This window comes from Leucopleurus acutus (genome assembly GCF_964270905.1).
Source record: "Leucopleurus acutus genome assembly, chromosome: 10".
Lineage (NCBI taxonomy): Eukaryota > Metazoa > Chordata > Mammalia > Artiodactyla > Delphinidae > Leucopleurus > Leucopleurus acutus.
This window is the reverse complement of record NC_139153.1, coordinates 54,564,823-54,578,906: the sequence shown is the minus strand read 5'-3', so window position 1 is coordinate 54,578,906 and position 14,084 is coordinate 54,564,823. Positions and strand designations below refer to the sequence as shown.

Genomic DNA, 14,084 nt, shown 5'->3' with positions numbered 1-14,084 from the left:
TGATTTTGAATTTTGCCCTTTTAACTCAGCCAACATTTATGGACCCCCCAGTATGTGGCCGACCTGGGCTGAGGCTGTCTGTCCCGGAACAAGAGAGGTGACAGTCCTGCCCTCATGAAGCTGCCAGCCTCAGCTAGTTATTTAAACACTTCCCTGTTCTGTAAATGGGAACAGTCATACCAATCTTTCATTAACTGTTTGTCACACGTAATCAAGGCGTTGAGCAAGCAAAAGGCTGTTTTGTATAACCATACCTGTTATTAATGGTTATCATTCAAGCTGATCCCAGAGAATGGATCCAGGGTAACCACAGATGTTTCTAATGCTGAAGGTTGTTGTTTGAAACTTTACAGTTAAAGTGTCTGTTCTAAATCAGAATTTCCTCCACATCCCCTGTAAAGGTAGAGGAGATGCCTTTAGGGGCTGAATGGAAAGTGATCCTCTGTCACCTGACAGCATTTTCCTTCCTTCCAACCTTATGATGCACGAATGACACTGTAGTTTTGTTCTTGGAAGACGGGTCAGCTGCCCTGATCAGGTTCAAGTCTGTGCACATGAAGCGGGGATGTGGTCCTTCATCAGCGTGCTGAGACGTGGCACAGAGTTGATTTCTTCATTAGCAGAGAAAACAAAACAGAACGATAGTCTTGAAGCCATTTTTCTTATATAAACAGAATCATGGCATCTCATGCTATTTAAGTAGGGGTGCCAGGTCAGTGCTGGGACATGTTTGAATTACTCAGCTTTCATGACTTTGGGGGTGGAATTGTGAATACTTTCCAAAATGAAAAGGACCTTAAAAATCACCGTGTTCGACCCAGTATTTGACTGGCAGAGGAGGGGCTGAATGCCCTGGAGCCTGGAGCCAGCTGACTGTCATCTGGAGCTTTCTCCACTCCCAGCCTGGACAGTTCTCCAGTATGACTCGGAGAGCAGTAGCCCCTCATTAATTTTTAGGAGACTAAATGGCCTCAAGGAGAAGAGATTAAGGACTGTTGCTTTCCACACATCTGAATGGCATTCCTTCTTAACTAGACACTTAAAAATCTAGTAAAGTTGCTGCCAGTGTCCTCCAGTTTTCTGGTCAGCTGTGAATCTAAGTGTCTTGGTTTTGTTTCCTTTCTTTCTTTCTCAAAGAAAGCCAAACATAAGCTTATTTCAACATGTTAGAATTCCAGAGCCTTAAGGCGCCTCCTTGCCTCCCCGTCTCTGAGTGTGAAAACTCACTAATTTTATCAGCACGTTGTCAGGTAACACACTAGGTGTCGCAAAGCCAAAGCAGATCAGCTCTGGCCTGTTGCATGTTGTGCAAGGGTCAGCAGAGGATTGGAGAACTGAACTTGATCTTCAACTTACTGCCTATTTGCGAGACCTAAGCTGGTTATGAACAATATTGTAAAACCAGGTTATTTGGTTCTAGAAGGGTTGTTTAAAGACCCTAAGCACTCCTGGGAACTTTAACAATGACTGACTTCATTCTATCTCCTTGAAAGCTCTGGATCATCTCAGTAACAAAAGTTATTATATTTCAGTTTGTCTGTTTACTCAAGTGTCCTGAAAGATTTCTTAGAAGTCATCAAACTGCTGCATTCTATTGATAAGTGGGAATAGATTTACCAGACTCTTAATTGTCTTGTCATTGTCATGCCTTCCCTGTAATTTTCTTTTGGGAGAGAGAGCATTGCCTGCCCTGTTCCTTTTCTCTCCAGGGAGTGCTTGTGTGGCACTTTTTACCGTCTAGACAGTTTTCACATGTACATCAAGCATGTTTTCTCTTTGTCTTGACCCTAAAAAGTACCATTTCATAGATCGAGAAACGGAGGTTCCAAGAAGTTAAGTGGCTGGCCCCCAAACCTGAACTCACACTCAAGTCTTTGACTTGAGAACTCTTGGACTTTACTAACCTGCCCTTATTATAGACGTATCCTAAAATAAAATAAGTGAAGTAATTGCAGAGAACCAAAGCTGTCTTCTAAGAAACATACTGCTCCCCCACCCTTACCTGCTCCCCTCAGCTCCAGCTGGCCACACTCAGTCTTTGCCTTCAGCTGGAATGAGTGTACAGCTCTGCTCTTAAACCTCTAGGGGAATCTCTATTTTCTTGTTCATATCAGGAGGGATGAGGGCTTACATATGACCTGTGGCTTTGTCTCTCCTTGGCTGTCTCTCGTTGACGTTCCATAAGTTATTTCACCTCTTTGACCCTTAATCATCTATAAAATGATGATGACAAAATTACGTGGCCTTTGTGATGAGTAAATGAACTAATCATTACAGCACTTAGCACTGGACTAAGCATTTGGTTTGCATCCAATAAATGGTGATAATAGAAATTATCATGTTGTTGTTATTATCATTTATCCCACACAGATCTGATTTCTAAAGGAGAAAATTTTCCTTTTCCTTGAACTGAAATGTGAGTATCCACATTAGAGAATAAAATGCATATTGGAAAATATCCATATTAGAGAGTTAATCATGAATTTTTACATTCCTGTGAAACCTCTAATATGGGAAGAGAGAATTGAATGGACATGTTAAATACTCATTAATGGTACGCTCAGGTGGCCAAAGGGGCAGGGGGTAGGAGACACAGAGGAGCGGCGGGGATGAGGCCGACTTAAGGAGGGGGCACCGCCCCTCCCCGCCAGATATGGTTGTCATGGGATGATGTTGCCTACTGTTACCCAGTCTTTTTATTTTCTTAAGTGGAGTTGGAAATCCAGCTTTTCATGTGACATCGCCTCATTTTCAAACTTGGTTCACATTTGAAAAAGAAGAGAAGTTAAGCCAAACAATACATCTGGGGGCTGTCCGCGCCCACAACCCCCGCATAGCGATCCTGGCTGGGCTGCAGCATCTCCCAGCCTGGTCCAGCCCCAGGCTCCTTCGTTGCCAGAAACCAAGCCTCTGAGACTCACCATCTGAAGGAGTATCTCTCCCGAGTGCAGTAGTGTTTCAGCCCTTTTCCAGATCACAAATATGGGAATCATCTGCTTTGACTGATGTTTTCACATACTTCATAAAACTGTAATTGAAAAACCTTTCCGGCACCAGGCCTGCCTCAGGACACTGCAGCCCATTTTGGAAGAGAGGTAGGGAAAAACCACCACAGAAATTTAGAAATGTAAAAGCTGGATCTCACAGGAGATTGATATTCCGACCAAATTCCTTGCTCGGTTGAAGCAAACGGCTCAACCCAGATGCCTATTTTTCTGATTCTCAAACAGTTGCTACCTTTTAAAAAATCCCTTCTTATCGGATTTTGTATTAGTTCTGGCATTTTGCATTCAGCTGCCTCAGCATTTTGAGTTAAAGTACTGTTTAATTCCTAAATAAATAACTTAATGGAAAAGCATATCTTTGGGTAAACCGTTTCCAGAGCTCTTTTGCTAAAAATCATTTTTGTGCAAGTTTTTTTATTTCCTGTAGGATCATAAGCATCTTGAAAAAAGAACCATGCCCTATTCTGTCCAACCTTTCCATAAAGGGTTAATTTGAAGGCGCTTCCAGAGCAGATAAATGATGCATGTTTGTGTATGTTGGCTAATATTTTTGGTAAGTAACAAATGATTTTAGCTGGATTGGAATGCGATAGTGCTCCATAAATCTTGTGCTCATTACCTTGCCTCTATCGGACTATTTACCAATGTTGTTTTGACTGTCACTAAGAGAGTTAGTTAATCAGCTTTTATTTTCAATCATCTCTGGGTTATTTTCCTTGTTGCTACCGTCCACCATCCAAGTCATATCAACTGAGGGAGAATTGCTTTCTCAGTTACTATTACTAAATGTAAAGGGCCAATTTGAAAGCCCTTCCCAGCAGGAAAGTTATGGTTTTGACAGACTATGAATTAGCGCCACAGTCTAATCTTCACTTGATGAACTATCCTATGTGCAATGATATGGCTTCATTTTTTCAACTTGTTTCCTCTTTTCCTCAGCCCCAGCCCTGCATGCTCTTGGGTTTTGGCTCATTTCCAAAACTCTACAGTTAGGATTTGCCAGGTAAATGCACTGTTAAAATCAGCCTTCTCAGTGATAAACTAAAATTGGCAAGTATGGGTGGTGGTATTTGTTGCAGACTGCTCACCTCTGTCCAGCTCTCAGAAGGGTGTTTTATCCGTGAGATCCCTGTTAAAGATGAAGGATCTCTATTAAAGCTGAGAGTGCTAAAAGTGTTTCAACTCTCTGAACAGGGCAGAAGTGCCTGTATTCTGAAATACTGCCTCTGGCAACAATGTAGATATTTCCATCTGCAAGAATCATTTTAAATGTTTGGGTTTTGTTACCTGACATATGACCTGATTCTGGGACATATATCAAAAAAAAAAAAAGCAAATTCAACAACTTGTTTGAGAACTCAAACTGCATTTCATTCCTTAGTGATCCAAGAAATTCAGGGATAAGTAAGAAAACAGAGCATGCCTATTTGGGAGCTATTTGGAATTAGAGGGGCCGGGGAGTGTTAAATAGGGAAGGTGCAGGTGAAACTCCTGCTCAGTTATTTTATGTTTGTCACTGGAAAAAGCAATTATTTTTCCATTCAGTTACAGCTTGTTTTATACTATATATAACTCCTTTAACATTTCCTTGTAAATCAAAATTTAAAAATCCTAGTTCAAAGGCACAATCAAGGGACTTCCCTGGTGGCGCAGTGCTTAAGAATCTGCCTGCCAATGCAGGGAACATGGGTTCGAGCCCTGGTCTGGGAAGATCCCACATGCTGCGGAGCAACTAAGCCCGTGTGCCACAACTACTGAGCCTGTACTCAAGAGCCCGCAAGCCACAACTACTGAGCCCACATGCCACAACTGCTGAAGCCTGCGTGCCTAGAGCCCGTGCTCTGCAACAAGAGAAGCCGCTGCAATGAGAAGCCCGCACACTGCAACGAAGAGTAGCCCCCGCTCGCCGCAACTAGAGAAAGCCCGTGTGCAGCAATGAAGACCCAATACGGTCAAAAATAAAAATAAATAAATAAAATTTAAAAAAAGGAACAATCAAGTTTTCCATTTAAAGTACTGTATTGAATTAATCCCTTTGAAACATCCCTTAATTCCTTAATTTGCTACAAATTTATGTTTATACAGTTCTTCTTAAAACCATCCATAGTGAACTGTTAAACTTACGAGCCAAAAAGGCTAAAAAAAAGAAACACTCAAAGCTAAGTTCCCTCAGTTGAACAAGTCACAGAGGGTGGGGAATTATACGCATAAATGCACACACACACTCTCACACTCACACACACACCTCTGCCTCCTTTCCAGGTCATTCACAGTTACCTACATAACAGTGAATTCAGGCTGGAGTTTTATTAAGAGGGTCTACAACTGTCCAGATTCAGTGGTTTATTCACCAGCCCTTGACTTTTAAGTTTTTAAACCAGACATTGAGTTTCTTCAGTTCATTTTTAGAAGGGAATAGTCCTATTATGAGATTAGATAGACAAAATTGGATTCTGTTCTTGCCTGTTGTGCTCCTGCTGGGACATTTTTTATGCCTCATCTATCTTCTTGCCTGTTCTAAATCCAGCTTTGGCCAAGCCATGCTATGACCTGCGTACACACCTCAGACATCGTGTACCTCACCTTCTGTCCATCTGTAAAACAGAGGATGCATGTTTGTTGAATAATTCGCTGTCTTCAGAGATCCTGCCCCTAGATTGTTTAGATCCCCCATTCTGCTCAACCTCTCCTGGTCTATGCTCTGTTCCCAATCAAATGCCTTTCTGTCCTCTTGTGCCTCTCAAAACCAGACTCTGGCCTCCCAGTTACCTTAGTGGTGGTTTCTCCAGTACTGATCCTGGTTCCCAGAGACTTTGGGGGACTGTCATTGGAGAAAAGCCCCTCCTTTCCTGCTTTCAATATACTTATAATTATTTAAGGGATGAGGGTTAAAATACAATTTAAAAACTAATGAGGTATCGCCTTGTATTAGAAGTTCCAAGTATGCAATAGAAGTTCAGAGAAGGGAAATCTTCCTAAACTATCTTTGACTTAATTACGAGGTTTTTTTTTTTTTTTATTTGTTTGTATTTAGCAGTTGGCCAATTTATTTGACTCGCTGGGGAATGGCTTTCTTTCATGACGAGTCATGAAGGGTCCTGTGAGTTGTTTGACTGGATGCTTTGTTCTGGGTGGGATGGCATGTGTGACAGGCCAGTAGACTGGTCCCACCGGGTCTCGGGGGCCATGGGTGTCTGTTGCCAGCATCGCAGACCATGGCGGCTGGCTGCCAGATGGTTGCCTCTGTGTCTGACTCTGAAATGCCAACTGCACTTAAAAACCTTCTTGCCGAGAACAGTGTTTCCATTGTGGCCCCTATGGTGATCAGAGCCTCTGGGTCCACGATCGTTTACAAGGCCAGGAGCAAGAGAAGAGCAGATGGAAAGAACTATAAGAGGAGACCATGCCTGGAAAAATGGTGAGGAGGAATCAGTATTCGATTTGCTAGATCCAGAATGAGTGGAGAAAGGGACATCATGGGCAGCCACAAACTGGGTTCCCCGCAAACTTCCTGCCCAAAGTATGGACAGGCAGCGTCGGCATCAGCTGAGGACAGAGTCGCTGTCCTACCCTGGATGGTACCTGCGAGTGCCTGGAGAGGCTCTAGTGCCCTGTTCTTTCATCAAACACGAATCTGGGGGTTGCTGTGAAGGTAGATGATTGACAGCTACAATCAATTGGCTTTCTAGAAAGTAGATTATCCTCAGTAATGTGAATGGGCCTCCTCCAGTCAGTTGGAAGGTCTTACAGGCAAGAACTGAGGTTTCCTGGAGAAGGAATGCTGCCTTGAAACTGCAGCACTGATTCCTGCCTGAGTTTCCAGGTTGCCGGCCTGCACTAGAAATTCCAGACTTGCCAGCCCCACCATTGCATGAACCAGTACACTCCATACACATACCCCAGTGGGTTTAACATATTCCCAAGGGATCTGTGTGCTTGTTAATATCTGAGGAGCACTGCTCTGAGTCATAGTGAGTTTTGTTTGCCAGTTGCCGTGGATTATTCTTTGAGATGCTGCACTTGGTTATATCAATTTTAATGATCCTGCTATGAAATTTATAGCACAAAGCAAGACATCCACAGGTGTTTGTGGAATAAATGAATTCCTAAATGCCCCCAAAACATGCCATAAAACAACAGTAGAAATTCAAATGCAGGAATTCAAAGATACGTGAATGCATTTCTGCCAAAGTGTTTGGGATTATGTGTGGAATTTTGAGACTTTACCTAATAGCTCAGCTAATAGTAGACACCATTCCAAAGTTATGGAGTAACAATTTGTATGCAAAATTCCTAATATTTATCTGGGATAATCTAACCTTTATTAGGCTGCTCATCTATGACCTTCAAAGACAGTAGTACTATTCCAGAAATAGACGTAGCTAAGCATTTACTTCGTTCTTATTCTCAAGACTCGGAACCTCTGTCTCTAGGTAGTGAGTTTGGGGAAAATGTGCTCTAAAATGAGGAAGGCAGCGTGATCTAGACTGAAGGTCTTGCTGTTACTCATGGGTCTGTTTGAAGAGAAGTGACATGTGATGGGCCATGTGATACTGTCATATGCTGGAGGAGGCCGTCCTCATTCACTTCCTTTACTGGCTGGCTTTCCAGGTAAGAGATCTTCTCGTTCTGGAGAACGTTACGAAGAGCTCATTTGCCTGTTACAGGTAGAAAATTCACTGAGGATGGTCAGTTGCTCACAGAGCGTCCCTAGGCAGGAAAATACACCTTAATATGAGATCATCTTAACTGACGACACTTAAGAGAGTAATTTTCCAACCTGTGTTGGAAGGAATTTTGAAGTTGTTTGGGGTTGGCTATAGGGTTCATTAGGTGGTGTTTGCTATGCTGTTGTTTACAGAAATATCTTTGTCCCTGGCTACTTAGGTGCATGCATTAACTCTTCATTCTTTGGCTTCACAAAAATTATATATTAAGCATACGATGTTGTTTGCTATGACAGTAGGTTTTTCTGTGGACTGGAATGCACAAGAGGCAGTTGTAAGTGGAGTGAATCACCATCCTTCCCACGTTCTGCCCCACTGGCTCTGCCCCCCACTCTGATTAGCCTTGAACTATCCAGCATGTTCTCAGTGACCTGCGAGGACTCCGGGGTGGGCCTCAGATTCTTCACCTGGGGCTATGGGCTTTCAAGGAATCTGTGGACCAGCCTCTGAAACCATGAGCAAAAGCTTGTATGCATTTCTCGCTGTCCCCTCGCCCCAAAGTGAGCACTTAAAGCCTTTATCAAGATTAGCTGACCCCCAGTAAAGGTGAAGGGAGCCATGCTCCTGCACTTAGCTCTCTATCCCACCACTGCACCTGTTCACAAAGGACAACACTGGGCTTAAGTGGAGCCTGGACGCTATTTGCTGGTGGAATCATCCGGATCAGGAGCCTCCTGGGTCCGCTAGTATGGAGTGCCCGGTGGGCGTGGGGGCATGGCAGTGACTATGCCCTGTGTCAAGGCTTTCGAACTTTTCCAATGAAAAAAAAAAAGCTGGTCAAGCTAAGAAGTCTGCTCACCTTAGCAGTGGTAGCTTTTACTGTAACAAAGGGAAAAATGGGGCCCCCCTCACTGGGTACTCAGGAGGCTCTATGTGATAACTTAGCACCTTGACTAGCACATCGTAGGTGCTTAATATGGACAAGTTCTCTTGTATACCTCCCCCTCCCTCCACATGCCTGTGCCTCCAAGTGTGCGTCAAGTTGTCCTTTTGCCTTTTCCCCAGAATTCAGCCGTGAGATTTCTCTTTTTTGGCCTCTCCATCTGGCAGCAGGGCTGTGCATCTGCTTGTCTCCCAGCCCCCTGAGCCCTGCAGCCTACTGGCCCCTCTTTCTTCTTTCTTTTTTTTGATGACCCTTTTTTTGTCTCTTCCCTGTGGATTGCGTTTTGCAGGCATCAGATCTAAAGCACTTATACTTGTCCACACATCTGTGGTTGCCACTGCAGCTCCCAGCACCAGTCACATCTGGCTTTCTTCTCTCCCATCACTCCTGACTCTGCCACTTTGGTCACACTTCTTAGCTTCTGTTAGAAAAGGATCTGCCAGCCCGGGGAAGGACTCCTTTCCATCAGCAGTGTGTCAAAGTGCTAATCACGTGGCTTTAGGTGTGTGTTTTTCACAAGGAAACACCTTCCAGCTTTATTGAGGGGCTACCCCACCACTGTCACATACATTACATATGTGTTTGTGTGTTGGGGGCAGGGAGGGTATTTTTGTGCTGATTTGTTTTGTGCCAGTTATGTCGTTTCCAACTAATTCCAGGTCAGGGTCTCAGCCTCGGTTGCACACGAGAATCGAGAATTGTCTGAGCAACTTCTAAAAGACCTGGTGCCCAGGCCACTCTCCAGAATAAGTAAATCAGCATGTCCGGGGGGGTGGGGATGCTTCATGAGTTTTTTAAGCGCTCTAAGTGATGGATTCCAACATGGCCCCAAAGTTGATAACCACTAATAGAGGCTAAAATCCTAAAATGCTGGAAGGCTGAATTCCAAGTCTTGGAGGCTTGATTTTATATTTAAAAACAGCAACTTTCTAACCAGCAAAGAGATGCTTGTCTGAAACTATTAAAAAAATCAAATAAACAGAACATGGCCTAGCTTTTTTTTTGTTTGTTTTGCCTTGCCTGTGTCTTGTAGGGAAGCCTGAAGTGTTAAATTAGCTGTTTCACAAATGGATGCAAATCTAACCATTGTAGAAAAAATATATATATTCATTGTTGTCTTAGTCCCAAATGGAACACAAGATTCAGAGAGCATTGTGGCCTGTATTTTTAGCTAAGCTTAGTTAGAGCTCTTGGTTTGGGAGACATTGAGAATTTCAAAATAGATTGTCACCTAAAAATACACTTCCTGAAATGAACTTGAGGCCTGAGAGGGATGAATGGGTTTATTTTTTTGCTTCTATATTTAATGTACCACAAGAAAGCAAATCTTAAATTTATATAGGTTTATATTTTTAGAGACCCAGGAAACAGGTGCTGTGCCCAAGCAACAAAGACGTCTGCGTGGCAAAGTGTCGGTGACAGAAACTAGATTTCACGGGCAGGGAGCGGCCATGGGAGGTCTTGGAAGCTGTGCATTGGGACTTAGGCTGGAGTGTCCTTAACACAGGAGAGGGTGAGGAGGATTTGCTCAGGCCTTTCCAATGGTGACCCTGGGAGAAGCACCCTCCCGCTTCCTGATGGAGTCTGGTCTAGTGCCCCCTGCTGTCTGAGTGCTTAATCTTTCCTAGTCTAGCAAAGAAGTGTCTTTGAGTTCACGTTTGTTGACAATAGCCTGGTCTCACTCTCCAAACTCATGCCTTTAGTTACCACCATTGCCAATGGAAAAGGGTCTCATTGAGGGAAAAAAGAGGGAAGGGGTGTTATACCTTTTTGGCACCTCTCAGCATGCAGATATGTGTTGCCAAGGACAGTTTGTCTTCAGTGTGTTACTGGTGAATGTGAGTGAATATTGGGGGTATCATCACACTCCCCCAAGGGGAGGGAGGAAGCTCTCTGTCCCTTCCCACCTGGCGCCAAGGCCAGGTGTGAACTTCTTGCGTTCATTCCTCTGTGTATTAGCTAGTCACCATTGATTCAGTACGCTTGTTCGGGTGTCTTCTATGTGACAGCCCCTCTTCTTGGCCCTGGAGAAGCAGTGTGGAAACAAGACAGAGAAGGCCTCATGGAGCTTGCATTTTGGTGGATGGGGCAGAAGCCAGTGAGTGATGGAGATTGTGCAGAAGATCAAACAAAACCCTATGTTGGTTCCTTGTGGGCTGCTTTAGGATGAAGAGGTGACATTTAACCAGAGATCAGGAAGGTGACAAGAATGCAGGCAAAGGACACAGCAAGGGAAGGGCCTGAGGAAGGCAGGAGCTTGGCTTCTTCCAGGAAAGGCCCGTGTGTCTTAAAAGGTAGCGAGTGAAGAATAAGAGGGCGGCTGGTGGCGGTGGGAGGGATGAGGTCAGAGAGGTTGCTGGCATTCACCTGTGGGACTCCAGGCCTCAGCTGTGTGTGTGTGTGTCTAGGAGACACACTTTATCAACTGAGTTGGCTCAAGGCGACAGGAAGCAGGCAGAGCCAGGCTCTTGCAAAGAAGGCCCGGACAGCTCTTCGGGTGTAGGTCAGGAAAGCGATGGCAAAGTCCCACCTCACCCCCAGGGTCTCCTCCGAACTGGCCGACCCCCTTTCCCCATGTCACAGCTCTGCTCCTCGGGACCCCTCTCTGCCCATGAGGTGGGGACTCTCGTCTGGCTCCCACGTCTTCCGTGCCTCTCTTTATTTTGGGTTGCCCTGCCCTGGTCTGTTTTCGTGTCCATCCACCAGCTAAACTATAATTCCCTTAAGGGTACGCTCACCAGCACCCAGCGCCATGCAGTGGGGCGACGCAAGCTCTGTCTCTGGATTGAATGAGGAGGGTTTTGTAGAAAGAGTGCCTTATGACGCTCACTGACAAAGGCAAGAAGTTACCAAACCTCCTCCATCCCAACCATCTCCACGCTGCCCTGGCTTTCATTACCAAACTCTCATCTGATGTGGAGGCCTTATGTGGCCTTTCTCCGCATTCATTCTTCTGACACCAGGTTCATTTGAAATTGCATTGTATCAGGAATCCACTGGCAGCTGATTACGTTGGTTAATCATGTAATGCATCTCTTTTCCCTCCCAGTTAACAGTGACATGATGGTCACTGACGACAATGGTGCCGTCAAGTTGCCGCAGTTGTGCAAATTCTGTGATGTGAGATTGTCCACCTGTGACAGCCAGAAGTCCTGCTGGAGCAACTGCAGCATCACGGCCATCTGTGAGAAGCCACAAGAGGTCTGCGTGGCTGTCTGGTAAGGTTGCCCCGTAACACCTTTCTTTCCCCTTTTATAAGCAGTGTGCGTTCGTGGTATGTAGTCATGTGTCTCCATGCCCGAAACTTCGACATCTGTCCCATTCCCTTCCCTTTAGACCATCTCTTTTTCAGTCGTTCAGTGTAATTTCTAGAGATACTCTATACATTTTCAAATACACACACGCACCTTTACTATTTATAAGTCCGGAAACCATTCCTTGTGTCAAGGAGAGGGATTTGCCACTTACTAGTCATTTAATTGAGACCCCTTGGGATCCCCGTAGTGACGCCAGGAGCTTTGTTCTTCTGACACAAACTCAGTCCTCCTTCGTGGAGATGAAAGGTGGGCTGTTGCAAGAGGGACACACTTGTCAAAAATGGGGGAAGTGACTTGGCATCAGGAGACAACCTATTCCTTAGTCAGAAGCCTTGGCCAGTGCCTCACACTGCTGGGCCAAACCCTGCGTCTTCCTCTGGGAGCATGGCCACATCTTCCTCTTGGAGCAGATCCCCTCCTCTCCCTCGCTCTGTCCACCCCTCCCTCCCCCCTCCCCCCCCTTTTCCCCTCCCTCCCTCCCTCCCTTCCTCCCTCATCCTCCTGTCTTGCCAGGCGCGCGCGCGTGCGCGCGCGCACACACACACACACACACACACACACACACACACACAGTGGGTGCTCATGAATCATTTGATTAACTCATAGTTATGAATTGGGAGTATAAGCCAGAGATTAAAAAAAATAGAGATCATTAAGAGAGTCCTTATTTTATAAAAAACTACACATTCATTAATGAAATATAACATTTTGAAGCCTTATTCTGATGGTTTCAATTTATCAGCTATTTTTTTAAAGTAACTTCTGTGTCTCCTGGCCATTTGCAAATGAGCATGCAAACCCAGATATCTTGCCCGCTCCTTTTGGAAGGAGTCTTTTGAGACTTTCTCTGGACCGTGTATACTCAGCCTTGATGATAAATCTGAAACCCTGGCACATTTCCCTACGTACCAGGACATGAATTAGGTTCTTAAGAACTAAAGGAATGTTAACAGCAAAGATCTGTCACGGCAGCTTGCCATACCTGCCAGCTGCACTTGTGTCCAGCTCTGAGTGGTGGTTTTGAAAAAGGGATTTTGACAGAGATGGTGTTCAGAGCAGAGGCACGAGTGTGATCAGAGGTTCAGAAGCATGCCATCTGAGGGCTGGTGGGGGCAGTTAGCCATGGCTGGTCCAGTAAAGAGGACGTGGGCTCTGTTGAGATCTGAAGGGCTCTCAAGTGGAAAATATAGTCAGCTTGTCGTGCAGAACTCTGCAGGACAGGAGACCCACAGCATTTACAAGGGGACAGACAGACTTGTACTCAGGATCAGTTGAAACATTTTCTCAGTCGTGGTTTCCTGCCAGTGGGCCAGGCTTCCTTCTCTGGGAGGGTCAGACCAAGTTCGAGAGGATGGAGGACCACTTGTCAGGTTTGGGGCAGGAAGCCTCAGGACCCCAGACCAGCTGACCCCAGGCTCCTCTTCATTCCTGTTTTCTGCTGACTGTCTTTACTTAAATATCCACTGGAGGTGAGAACATACTTCTGCACCCAAACAGGCTCTTTTCATTAAAGGTAGTTTCCCTACCCCAGTACAAGTCCAAGGGGTGGAGTGTGAATCACACATCCCTGGCGTTGAAGCTTTGCTGTCTCAGAAGATGCGGGCCTGTGGGGAAGCTCTCTGTGCCCTCTGTGTCTCAGCCCTAAAGATTAAATACACTGAACGTTATTTTTACCTTTCTGGGCAAAGACACATTTGGATGTGGAGAGAGGGAGGTGCCAGGGATGCTGTCCTGCACCCCCACCCATGCAGCACTGAGGTGCTCACCCTGGGCTGAGGGATCACCCCAAGCCCTCCAGGGGTGCTCCTCTTGTCTGCTCCCCGAGCTGCTTCATTGGAGTCCGGCAGGTTCAGCCTCTCTGTACCAGCAGCCAGCATCCCAGGACTGGTTGGTGCAGTGGCCCAAACGCCTGACCACTTTGCCTCAGCTTGGGACAGCTCTGATGGGCCATCCCAGCCCCCAGCTGCCCAGAGGTCAGCAGAGGCCTCATCGCGACCCCCCTCCCTGCTCTGTACAGCATTGCTGCCTTTGGCCCCTGCAGGGGAATCTCCCTAGAGCTCCTGCACAGAGATCCAGACATCTCACAGCCTCAGAGTCTGTGTCCAGGGCACGCACACTCGGACGCTAGGCTATCTTAGGAATAGCCCAGTGG

General features: G+C 45.7%; 1 protein-coding gene across 1 annotated transcript in view; it reads left to right on the top strand.

The window, feature by feature from the left end:
- Positions 1-14,084, top strand: part of TGFBR2 (transforming growth factor beta receptor 2) — a 92,285-nt gene that overhangs the window by 22,985 nt on the left and 55,216 nt on the right. Inside the window, exon 2 of the mRNA XM_082847727.1 lies at positions 11,665-11,833. Coding sequence (XP_082703853.1) covers positions 11,665-11,833 — 169 coding nt within the window. The remainder of the gene's footprint in view (positions 1-11,664; positions 11,834-14,084) is intronic.